Source organism: Rhinoderma darwinii, unplaced genomic scaffold (assembly GCF_050947455.1).
Source record: "Rhinoderma darwinii isolate aRhiDar2 unplaced genomic scaffold, aRhiDar2.hap1 Scaffold_483, whole genome shotgun sequence".
NCBI lineage: Eukaryota > Metazoa > Chordata > Amphibia > Anura > Rhinodermatidae > Rhinoderma > Rhinoderma darwinii.
This window is the reverse complement of record NW_027464029.1, coordinates 181,246-195,594: the sequence shown is the minus strand read 5'-3', so window position 1 is coordinate 195,594 and position 14,349 is coordinate 181,246. Positions and strand designations below refer to the sequence as shown.

General features: G+C 44.8%; 1 protein-coding gene across 1 annotated transcript; it reads left to right on the top strand.

The window, feature by feature from the left end:
• Positions 1-1,088: 1,088 nt before the first annotated feature.
• Positions 1,089-13,735, top strand: TRIM46 (tripartite motif containing 46; the record flags this gene model as incomplete). The annotated part of the gene is made up of 5 exons (XM_075848784.1): positions 1,089-1,367; positions 1,559-1,680; positions 2,674-2,973; positions 8,213-8,510; positions 12,572-13,735. Coding segments are annotated over 5 exons (1,378 nt in total), but the record flags the coding sequence as incomplete, so codon positions are not given.
• Positions 13,736-14,349: the final 614 nt, after the last annotated feature.

The following is a 14,349-nucleotide window of genomic DNA, read 5'->3' as shown; positions in this document are numbered from 1 at the left end:
TGACTCTCTAACCCCCACTTCCTGACCCTCTAACCCCCCACCTCCTGACCCTCTAACCCCCCCCACCTCCTGACCCTCTAACCCCCCCCCACCTCCTGACCCTCTAACCCCCCCACCTCCTGACCCTCTTACCCCCCCACCTCCTGACTCTCTAACCCCCCCCCACCTCCTGACTCTCTAACCCCCCCACCTACTGACCCTCTAACCCCCCCACCTCCTGACCCTCTAACCCCCCCACCTCCTGACCCTCTAACCCCCCCACCTCCTGACCCTCTAACCCCCCCACCTCCTGACTCTCTAACCCCCCCCCCACCTCCTGACTCTCTAACCCCCCCACCTCCTGACTCTCTAACCCCCCCACCTCCTGACTCTCTAACCCCCCCCACCTCCTGACTCTCTAACCCCCCCCCACCTCCTGACTCTCTAACCCCCCCCACCTCCTGACTCTCTAACCCCCCACCTCCTGACCCTCTAACCCCCCCACCTCCTGACCCTCTAACCCCCCCACCTCCTGACTCTCTAACCCCCCCACCTCCTGACTCTCTAACCCCCCCACCTCCTGACTCTCTAACCCCCCCACCTCCTGACTCTCTAACCCCCCCACCTCCTGACTCTCTAACCCCCCCACCTCCTGACTCTCTAACCCCCCACCTCCTGACCCTCTAACCCCCCCACCTCTTGACTCTCTAACCCCCCACCTCCTGACTCTCTAACCCCCCACCTCCTGACTCTCTAACCCCCCCCCCACCTCCTGACTCTCTAACCCCCCCACCTCCTGACTCTCTAACCCCCCCACCTCCTGACCCTCTAACCCCCCCACCTCCTGACCCTCTAACCCCCCCACCTCCTGACCCTTTAACCCCCCCACCTCCTGACTCTCTAACCCCCCCCCACCTCCTGACTCTCTAACCCCCCCCACCTCCTGACCCTCTAACCCCCCCACCTCCTGGCTCTCTAACCCCCCCCACCTCCTGACTCTCTAACCCCCCACCTCCTGACTCTCTAGCCCCCCCACCTCCTGACTCTCTAACCCCCCCACCTCCTGACTCTCTAACCCCCGCCTCTTAGTTATTCACTTGCTAAGTCAGTTATTACCCAGAATCCTCTCAACAGCTGAATGGAACCAAAGCCCAGGAAGAGGTTCTGCAGCTTATTGGGGCTCTGCGCTCTGCCCTTGATGAGAAACAAGCTGTACTGACACGGGACATCACAGAGCGACAACGGGAGCGCCGCCGCATTCTGGAGGCCCAGGTGTGGGAGCGTCAGTCCTTGTTGGAGAACTCAGGACTGGTCAGCTATGCCCATGAGGTGATGAAGGAGACCGAGCAGCCATGTTTTGTCCTTGCGGCAAAGCAGCTACATGAACGGTATGTCCCATGGGAAGAATGGAGGTGGAAACACATGGGGAATGTATGAGGGGGAAGGGATGATGAACCAGGCTATAGGGGTCCAGATACACCTGGAGAACCATGGATGATCGAGTCTAAGGGATCTGTGAGGGTAATGGGTGCAGAGTCCAGGGGACGCCACTTTAAACTTGGCCGTTTCTTGTCCTCAGCATTATGCGAGCTATAGAATCCGTCCAGGGCTTCCGGTCTGCGGCCTGTGGCCCCCTGCACCCCATCAAACTGGACGTCAGCAGAGAGTTGAAGCTACTGACAGAACTGACCTTTGTCCGAGGTAAATGCAGCCACTATTACACTGCGGAGGGCGTACATTACATGGCATTGTATCTCCAGGGTCATCCTCATCATGGCTTATATGGTGTGAAGGGATCTCCCATCCATGACCCTTTCATCATGACCTCTCAACCGCCGGCTCACTCATCTCCAGATCTCTGCATCTCACGATATATGAATTGGTGCAGAGTGTTCAGAATGACCCGGGCCCCTGACCATACAGCACCCTCCGGGTCACACTTTGTAAGTATGGGGTCACCTCCTCTCAATCAGTGGACTATGAATGAATCTTGTGGTCCAGGCTACTGAGCAATGGGCGAGGTCCTACATGTGGTCCGGATGGACAGGAGATCTGCTGCATATGCTGAATGTTAACGCTTTGTCATTGACTTCCATTCATTTCAAGGTCGCTTTAAGGAGCCTTCATGTCTGTAGTGGTCTCCCGAATGATAGCAGAGACCTCACCACCTCCCGGAGGTTTTCTGTTAGCCCGTCCGTGGCCCTTCTCAGACCCACATGTCCCTCTCTCTGTTTGTAGGGCTCTCAGGGTGATGCACAGTCCAGGAGATAGCAGAGGCAAGTGACCACCCCAACCTTTTGCCCAGAGACTCCTAACCCCTTCCTCTCAACTTTCCTCCTGTGCCCCATACTACTGAGAGTAACCCGGCCTCGGGCCAGACTTACATCTATCTCCTTACTTCAGACAGACTGTGTTTAGGATATTTTCATGGCTTTGTCTGTTCCTCACACCCTCCATCTCCTCCACCTTCTCCTGCGTCTTCATACCTCCATCCTCCTCCACCTCTTCTCCAGGTTCCTTGGATTGACTCTCTGCCTGCGTCTTCCTGCTTGTTCTTTGACCTGGGATCTGCAGTAATGAGGTCTCTCTCTTCCCTCTATCTTAGCATGGAAAGCTCCCCGTGTCCCTTCTGTTTATCCTGCAGCCTCTGCCGCCCTTCCCCTCTGACTCTCATTGTCAACGCTTCTTCTACAGCTCCGGATGCTCCTGTCATTGACACTCAGCGGACTTACGCCTACGATCAGATCTACCTGAGCTGGCGCCTACCCCAGGACTCGGCACCTGCCTGGCACTACACTATAGAGTATCGAAAAATCGACCCCAAACACAAAACCCTAAAGCTATGGCAACGACGAGAGGAGGTGTGGAGCCTCAGCACCATCTTAGAGGGTCCAGATATTGACAGCGTGTACGTGCTGAGGGTGAGGGGCTACAACAAAGCTGGATACGGGGAGTACAGTGAGGACATCTACCTACACACCCCACCAGCTCCAGGTGAGTGACCCCATCAGGGTCCGGAGATGTTTGACTCTTGGGGAAGTAGCCACCGTAGACAGTGAGCTGGAGGTCTTGCTGGGTTCCTTTTATAGTCCTTTTTAGTCCACGGTTAAGTGGCAGGGAAATCCGTGGGATGTCCTCACTGCTGTACATTGGGTATCTCGGTGCTGGTGGAGGGGCGGCAGATCCGTGGACTGTGTATTTCTAGGGAAACAATAGTGGTTTTCTCATCCTTTCTACCCTTTGGCCTGAAATTGTCTGATGGCCCTATAGATTTTTTTGGGGTGCTCCCCAATTGAACCCCTTTCATATGGCATATTACTAGGTTTTAGAGGGGGTCAGCCAGGACGGTTCTGTAGAGCCACGACACGGTTGTCTCTAGCTTCGGAGGACTATTCGTGTCCTTGAGTTACGTGGATGTTCGTTGAAATCAATGTCCTCTATAGTGATCAGTTTGTTACACCAGTGTCAACAGCTGATCGTGGAGGGTCCCAGCAGCAGTACCCCCAACAATCAGCCCGTCACTGAAGGACTCCCTCAAAGGGGCTGATGAAACAGGGCCGGCTCCTTACATATGTAGCCCAGTCCTGCTGTATTCACCAGGCACTAGATGTAAAGAAGGTCATGGACTAGAAGTCCTAGGCCGGGTGATGGGTTACAGGTGACATGAAATGGTCAGACGTCTGCACCTGGCAGTTCTGTGACCACTCAGGGTGGAGTCTCATTGATTGTCCTCTGGATCACCCATAAGCCTCGGCTCCGTCTTGTCATGCTTCATATTTCCGGCAGTTCACTAGATTTATAGATCTTTATGACGGACAGGAGGGAGGGCATTGACTTTTATCATTTGTTTGCGTTTCCCAGTTAATGAGCCGCCATGACGGTAACCCAGCTTAACGAGCTGTAAAAATAGTTCTGGTCTAGTGAAATAAAAAAGGAAAAGTAATAAAATGTTATCAATTGGAGTCTTTAGGTCAACACACTGATCAAGACTTATCATCATCCCGTGTACACGTCACCATATCATCAGATCACATGTTATCATCATCCTGAGCACATATCATCAGATCACATGTTATCATCATCCCGTGTACATATCACCGTATCATCAGATCACATGTTATTATCATCCCGTGTACATATCACCGTATCATCAGATCACATGTTATCATCATCCCGTGTACATATCACCGTATCATCAGATCACATGTTATCATCCCGTGTACATGTCACCGTGTCATCAGATCACATGCTATTATCCCGTGTACATATCACCGTATCATCAGATCACTTGTTATTATTATCTCGTGTACATGTCACCGTATCATCAGATCACATGTTATTATCATCCCGTGTACATATCACTGTATCATCAGATCACATGTTATTATCATCCCGTGTACATATCACCGTATCATCAGATCACATGTTATTATCATCCCGTGTACATATCACCGTATCATCAGATCACATGTTATTATCATCCCGTGTACATGTCACCGTATCATCAGATCACATGTTATTATCCCGTGTACATATCACCGTATCATCAGATCACATGTTATCATCATCCCGGGTACATATCACCGTATCATCAGATCACATGTTATTATCATCCCGTGTACACGTTACCGTATCATCAGATCACATGTTATCATCATCCCGTGTACATATCACCGTATCATCAGATCACATGTTATTATCATCCCGTGTACATATCACTGTATCATCAGATCACATGTTATTATCATCCCGTGTACATATCACCGTATCATCAGATCACATGTTATTATCATCCCATGTACATATCACCGTATCATCAGATCACATGTTATTATCCCGTGTACATATCACCGTATCATCAGATCACATGTTATCATCCCGTGTACATATCACCGTATCATCAGATCACATGTTATCATCATCCCGGGTACATATCACCGTATCATCAGATCACATGTTATTATCATCCCGTGTACACGTTACCGTATCATCAGATCACATGTCATCATCATCCCGTGTACATATCACCGTATCATCAGATCACATGTTATTATCCCGTGTACATATCACCGTATCATCAGATCACATGTTATCATCATCCCGGGTACATGTCACCGTATCATCAGATCACATGTTATTATCATCCCGGGTACATGTCACCGTATCATCAGATCACATGTTATTATCATCCTGGGTACATATCACCGTATCATCAGATCACATGTTATTATCATCCCGTGTACATATCACCGTATCATCAGATCACATGTTATCATTATCCCGTGTACATGTCACCGTATCATCAGATCACATGTTATCATCCCGCGTAAATATCACCGTATCATCAGATCACATGTTATTATCATCCCGTGTACATATCACCGTATCATCAGATCACATGTTATTATCATCCCGTGTACATATCACCGTATTATCAGATCACATGTTATTATCATCCCGTGTACATATCACCGTATCATCAGATCACATGTTATTATCATCCCGTGTACATGTCACCGTATCATCAGATCACATGTTATTATCCCGTGTACATATCACCGTATCATCAGATCACATGTTATCATCCCGTGTACATATCACCGTATCATCAGATCACATGTTATCATCATCCCGTGTACATGTCACCGTATCATCAGATCACATGTTATTATCCCGTGTACATATCACCGTATCATCAGATCACATGTTATTATCATCCCGTGTACATGTCACCGTATCATCAGATCACATGTTATCGTCCCGCGTAAATATCACCGTATCATCAGATCACATGTTATTATCATCCCGTGTACATATCACCGTATCATCAGATCACATGTTATTATCATCCCGTGTACACGTCACCGTATCATCAGATCACATGTTATCATCATCCCGGGTACATGTCACCGTATCATCAGATCACATGTTATTATCATCCCGTGTACATGTCACCGTATCATCAGATCACATGTTATTATCCCGTGTACATATCACCGTATCATCAGATCACATGTTATCATCATCCCTTGTACATGTCACCGTATCATCAGATCACATGTTATCATCCCGGGTACATGTCACCGTATCATCAGATCACATGTTATCATCATCCCGTGTACACGTCACCGTATCATCAGATCACATGTTATTATCATCCCGTGTACATGTCACCGTATCATCAGATCACATGTTATCATCATCCCGTGTACATATCACCGTATCATCAGATCACATGTTATTATCCCGTGTACATATCACCGTATCATCAGATCACATGTTATCATCATCCCGGGTACATGTCACCGTATCATCAGATCACATGTTATTATCATCCCGGGTACATGTCACCGTATCATCAGATCACATGTTATTATCATCCCATGTACATATCACCGTATCATCAGATCACATGTTATTATCCCGTGTACATATCACCGTATCATCAGATCACATGTTATCATCATCCCGGGTACATATCACCGTATCATCAGATCACATGTTATTATCATCCCGTGTACATATCACCGTATCATCAGATCACATGTTATTATCATCCCGGGTACATGTCACCGTATCATCAGATCACATGTTATTATCCCGTGTACATATCACCGTATCATCAGATCACATGTTATCATCCCGTGTACATATCACCGTATCATCAGATCACATGTTATCATCATCCCGTGTACATGTCACGTATCATCAGATCACATGTTATTATCCCGTGTACATATCACCGTATCATCAGATCACATGTTATTATCATCCCGTGTACATGTCACCGTATCATCAGATCACATGTTATAGTCCCGCGTAAATATCACCGTATCATCAGATCACATGTTATTATCATCCCGTGTACATATCACAGTATCATCAGATCACATGTTATTATCATCCCGTGTACACGTCACCGTATCATCAGATCACATGTTATCATCATCCCGGGTACATGTCACCGTATCATCAGATCACATGTTATTATCATCCCGTGTACATGTCACCGTATCATCAGATCACATGTTATCATCCCGTGTACATATCACCGTATCATCAGATCACATGTTATCATCATCCCGTGTACACGTCACCGTATCATCAGATCACATGTTATCATCATCCCGGGTACATGTCACCGTATCATCAGATCACATGTTATTATCATCCCGTGTACACGTCACCGTATCATCAGATCACATGTTATTATCATCCCGTGTACATGTCACCGTATCATCAGATCACATGTTATTATCATCCCGTGTACATGTCACCGTATCATCAGATCACATGTTATTATCATCCCGTGTACATATCACCGTATTATCAGATCACATGTTATCATCATCCCGTGTACACGTCACCGTATCATCAGATCACATGTTATTATCATCCCGTGTACATGTCACCGTATCATCAGATCACATGTTATTATCATCCCGTGTACACGTCACCGTATCATCAGATCACATGTTATTATCATCCCGTGTACATGTCACCGTATCATCAGATCACATGTTATTATCATCCCGTGTACACGTCACCGTATCATCAGATCACATGTTATTATCATCCCGTGTACATATCACCGTATCATCAGATCACATGTTATTATCATCCCGTGTACATATCACCGTATCATCAGATCACATGTTATCATCATCCCGTGTACACGTCACCGTATCATCAGATCACATGTTATTATCATCCCGTGTACACGTCACCGTATCATCAGATCACATGTTATTATCATCCCGTGTACATATCTCCGTATCATCAGATCACATGTTATTATCATCCCGTGTACAGATCTCCGTATCATCAGATCACATGTTATTATCATCCCGCGTAAATATCACCGTATCATCAGATCACATGTTATTATCATCCCGTGTACATGTCACCGTATCATCAGATCACATGTTATTATCCCGTGTACATATCACCGTATCATCAGATCACATGTTATTATCATCCCGTGTACACGTCACCGTATCATCAGATCACATGTTATTATCATCCCGTGTACACGTCACCGTATCATCAGATCACATGTTATTATCCCGTGTACACGTCACCGTATCATCAGATCACATGTTATTATCATCCCGTGTACATGTCACCGTATCATCAGATCACATGTTATTATCCCGTGTACATGTCACCGTATCATCAGATCACATGTTATTATCATCCTATATACAATTCTGGTTTCTGGTCTTCTCTTCAGTGCTGAACTTCTTCCTGGACAGTAGTTGTGGATTTCCCCGGGATCGGCTGGTGGTCAGTAAGGATCGCAGGGCAGTGCGCAGTGTTCCTGGGGTGCCCATGTTGTTTGCTGCAGAGCGGTTAATGACGAGCTGTCATGTGTCCATGGAGCTGGTGCTGGGGGACGTGGCCATCACACAGGGGCGATACTACTGGGAGTGTTCTGTGGACCCCAGCTCCTACGTGGTCAAAGTGGGCGTAGGGCAGGAGAATAAACTGCAAGAGCTATTTCAGATGCCCCAGGATGTGGTCAGTCCCAGGTAAGAGCCAAACAATACTAGAAGTATATCCAGTGCTGCTGTGATTAGTATATATATATCCAGTGCTGCTGTGATAGTGATCAGTATATATATATATCCAGTGCTGCTGTGATTAGTATATATATATCCAGTGCTGCTGTGATAGTGATCAGTATATATATATCCAGTGCTTCTGTGATAGTGATCAGTATATATATCCAGTGCTGCTGTGATAGTGATCAGTATATATATATCCAGTGCTGCTGTGATAGTGATCAGTATATATATCCAGTGCTGCTGTGATAGTGATCAGTATATATATATATATCCAGTGCTGCTGTGATAGTGATCAGTATATATATATCCAGTGCTGCTGTGATAGTGATCAGTATATATATATATATCCAGTGCTGCTGTGATAGTGATCAGTATATATATATATCCAGTGCTGCTGTGATAGTGATCAGTATATATATATCCAGTGCTGCTGTGATAGTGATCAGTATATATATATATATATATCCAGTGCTGCTGTGATAGTGATCAGTATATATATATATCCAGTGCTGCTGTGATAGTGATCAGTATATATATATATCCAGTGCTGCTGTGATAGTGATCAGTATATATATATATCCAGTGCTGCTGTGATAGTGATCAGTATATATATATATATATATATATCCAGTGCTGCTGTGATAGTGATCAGTATATATATATATCCAGTGCTGCTGTGATCAGTATATATATATATATATCCAGTGCTGCTGTGATCAGTATATATATATATCCAGTGCTGCTGTGATCAGTATATATATATATATCCAGTGCTGCTGTGATCAGTATATATATATATATCCAGTGCTGCTGTGATCAGTATATATATATATCCAGTGCTGCTGTGATCAGTATATATATATATATCCAGTGCTGCTGTGATCAGTATATATATATCCAGTGCTGCTGTGATCAGTATATATATATATCCAGTGCTGCTGTGATAGTGATCAGTATATATATCCAGTGCTGCTGTGATAGTGATCAGTATATATATATATCCAGTGCTGCTGTGATCAGTATATATATATATCCAGTGCTGCTGTGATAGTGATCAGTATATATATATATCCAGTGCTGCTGTGATAGTGATCAGTATATATATATATCCAGTGCTGCTGTGATAGTGATCAGTATATATATCCAGTGCTGCTGTGATCAGTATATATATATCCAGTGCTGCTGTGATAGTGATCAGTATATATATATATCCAGTGCTGCTGTGATCAGTATATATATATATCCAGTGCTGCTGTGATCAGTATATATATATATCTAGTGCTGCTGTGATCAGTATATATATATCCAGTGCTGCTGTGATCAGTATATATATATATCCAGTGCTGCTGTGATAGTGATCAGTATATATATATCCAGTGCTGCTGTGATAGTGATCAGTATATATATATATCCAGTGCTGCTGTGATAGTGATCAGTATATATATATATCCAGTGCTGCTGTGATAGTGATCAGTATATATATCCAGTGCTGCTGTGATCAGTATATATATATCCAGTGCTGCTGTGATAGTGATCAGTATATATATATATATCCAGTGCTGCTGTGATCAGTATATATATATCCAGTGCTGCTGTGATCAGTATATATATATATATCTAGTGCTGCTGTGATCAGTATATATATATCCAGTGCTGCTGTGATCAGTATATATATATATCCAGTGCTGCTGTGATCAGTATATATATATATCCAGTGCTGCTGTGATCAGTATATATATATCCAGTGCCGCTGTGATCAGTATATATATATATCCAGTGCTGCTGTGATCAGTATATATATATCCAGTGCTGCTGTGATAGTGATCAGTATATATATATATCCAGTGCTGCTGTGATCAGTATATATATATATATATCCAATGCTGCTGTGATCAGTATATATATATATATCCAGTGCTGCTGTGATCAGTATATATATATCCAGTGCTGCTGTGATAGTGATCAGTATATATATATATCCAGTGCTGCTGTGATAGTGATCAGTATATATATCCAGTGCTGCTGTGATCAGTATATATATATATCCAGTGCTGCTGTGATAGTGATCAGTATATATATATATATATATATATATCCAGTGCTGCTGTGATAGTGATCAGTATATATATCCAGTGCTGCTGTGATCAGTATATATATATCCAGTGCTGCTGTGATAGTGATCAGTATATATATATATATATATATCCAGTGCTGCTGTGATCAGTGTATATATATATCCAGTACTGCTGTGATAGTGATCAGTATATATATATCCAGTGCTGCTGTGATCAGTATGTATATATATCCAGTGCTGCTGTGATAGTGATCAGTATATATATATATCCAGTGCTGCTGTGATAGTGATCAGTATATATATATATCCAGTGCTGCTGTGATAGTGATCAGTATATATATATATATCCAGTGCTGCTGTGATCAGTATATATATATATATCCAGTGCTGCTGTGATAGTGATCAGTATATATATATCCAGTGCTGCTGTGATCAGTATATATATATATCCAGTGCTGCTGTGATAGTGATCAGTATATATATATCCAGTGCTGCTGTGATAGTGATCAGTATATATATATATCCAGTGCTGCTGTGATAGTGATCAGTATATATATCCAGTGCTGCTGTGATCAGTATATATATATATCCAGTGCTGCTGTGATCAGTATATATATATATCCAGTGCTGCTGTGATAGTGATCAGTATATATATATCCAGTGCTGCTGTGATAGTGATCAGTATATATATATATCCAGTGCTGCTGTGATAGTGATCAGTATATATATATCCAGTGCTGCTGTGATAGTGATCAGTATATATATATCCAGTGCTGCTGTGATAGTGATCAGTATATATATATATCCAGTGCTGCTGTGATAGTGATCAGTATATATATATATATCCAGTGCTGCTGTGATAGTGATCAGTATATATATATATCCAGTGCTGCTGTGATAGTGATCAGTATATATATATATCCAGTGCTGCTGTGATAGTGATCAGTATATATATATCCAGTGCTGCTGTGATAGTGATCAGTATATATATATATCCAGTGCTGCTGTGATCAGTATATATATATATCCAGTGCTGCTGTGATAGTGATCAGTATATATATATCCAGTGCTGCTGTGATCAGTATATATATATCCAGTGCTGCTGTGATAGTGATCAGTATATATATATATCCAGTGCTGCTGTGATAGTGATCAGTATATATATATCCAGTGCTGCTGTGATAGTGATCAGTATATATATATCCAGTACTGCTGTGATAGTGATCAGTATATATATATATATATCCAGTGCTGCTGTGATAGTGATCAGTATATATATATATATATATATCCAGTGCTGCTGTGATAGTGATCAGTATATATATATCCAGTGCTGCTGTGATAGTGATCAGTATATATATATCCAGTGCTGCTGTGATAGTGATCAGTATATATATATCCAGTGCTGCTGTGATAGTGATCAGTATATATATATATCCAGTGCTGCTGTGATAGTGATCAGTATATATATATCCAGTGCTGCTGTGATAGTGATCAGTATATATATCCAGTGCTGCTGTGATAGTGATCAGTATATATATATCCAGTGCTGCTGTGATAGTGATCAGTATATATATATATATATATATCCAGTGCTGCTGTGATAGTGATCAGTATATATATATCCAGTGCTGCTGTGATAGTGATCAGTATATATATATCCAGTGCTGCTGTGATAGTGATCAGTATATATATATCCAGTGCTGCTGTGATAGTGATCAGTATATATATATATATATCCAGTGCTGCTGTGATAGTGATCAGTATATATATATCCAGTGCTGCTGTGATAGTGATCAGTATATATATATATCCAGTGCTGCTGTGATCAGTATATATATATCCAGTGCTGCTGTGATAGTGATCAGTATATATATCTCCATCGCTCCCGTCGTTGTGTGTTCTGATTGTTGGTTTCGGGCCCCATCTTCTGTCCCGTTCTTCTTTCCAGCAGGTATGATCCGGACAGTGGCCATGACTCGGGGGCAGAAGATGCGACCATGGACGTGTCTCCGTCCTTCTGCTTCTTGACCATTGGAATGGGGAAGATCCTGCAGCCTCATGGGGCGACCCCCACCTCCCGGGACCCATCGGGCTGCACGGTTCCTCTGCCCCCGCGGCTGGGCATCTGCCTGGACTATGAGAAGGGTCGCGTGGGATTTTTTGATGCCGTGTCGCACCGCAGTCTGTGGGAGGGCACCGTGGACTGCTCCGCTCCTGTATGTCCAGCCTTTTGCTTCATTGGAGGGGGCGCTCTTCAGTTACAGGAGTTGGTGTCCATCAAACACGAGCGCAAGGTGACGATTGGGGGGTTTACCAAAGCGGAGTGAAAGCCCCCAGGGAGGCCGGGAGCGACACCATAGTCCAGACGACTCCACCAGGGGACCTCCGGGAGGCCGCAGCGGAGTACGGCTGGAGATGGTGGACTGTTAGATATGTGGCTCTCTGTGGCCGGTGTCCTCATCTTTTCATCCTCCGTCTCCTTCCCACCGGGCTGGACCCACCGTCTCCTCCCCACCCCCGGTAGCAGGGTCCCCTCCGGGAGGCCGCAGCGGAGTACGGCTGGAGATGGTGGACTGTTAGATATGTGGCTCTCTGTGGCCGATGTCCTCGTCTCTTCATCCCACCGGCCTGGACCCACCGTCTCCTCCCCACCCCCGGTAGCAGGGTCCCCTCCGGGAGGCCGCAGCGGAGTACGGCTGGAGATGGTGGACTGTTAGATATGTGGCTCTCTGTGGCCGATGTCCTCGTCTCTTCATCCCACCGGGCTGGACCCACCGTCTCCTCCCCTCCGGGCCGTGCACAGTATAACTTCTAGTCACCACTTTTTATGAACTTTTTCTTTTTGCGGAGGGTGAAGCTCTTTCTGTCTTCCTTTTTCTACACGTGGACCTCAGAAGACGACACATGAGATGCACAGAACACGCATGCGCACACGCATGTACAGAGGCCTCCGCATGCTCCGGTCTATGAACCCTTGTGTTATACAGGTGTATGAAAGGGAGCGGAGGAGATCACACAGGAGCGGGGCGATCACACAGGAGCGGGGCGATCACACAGGAGCGGGGCGATCACACAGGGGCGGGGCGATCACACAGGGGCAGGGCGATCACACGGGCAGGGCGATCACACAGGGGCGGGGCAATCACACAGGGGGGGGCCAGGCTCACCATTCACTAATTACATAGTATGACGACAATAAAGAGGAGCAAAGAGGATCTGCAGCAGCCTGGTTATTCACCGAGTCCCTGCAAAAGCCAGCAAGTATGGAGAGCTTAGATACATGGTAGACAGTATCACACATGATAGGATTAGACACACAGCTCAGCAGACAGTATCACACATGATAGGATTAGATACACAGCTCAGCAGACAGTATCACACATGATAGGATTAGATACACAGCTCAGCAGACAGTATCACACATGATAGGATCAGATACACAGTTCAGCAGACAGTATCACACATGATAGGATTAGATACACAGCTCAGCAGACAGTATCACACATGATAGGATTAGATACAGTGGTTCAGTAGACAGTATCACACATGATAGGATTAGATACACAGCTCAGCAGACAGTATCACACATGATAGGATTAGATACACAGCTCAGCAGACGGTATCACACATGATAGGATTAGATACACAGCTCAGCAGGCAGTATCACACATGATGGGATTAGATACACAGCTCAGCAGATTGTATCACACATGATAGGATTAGATA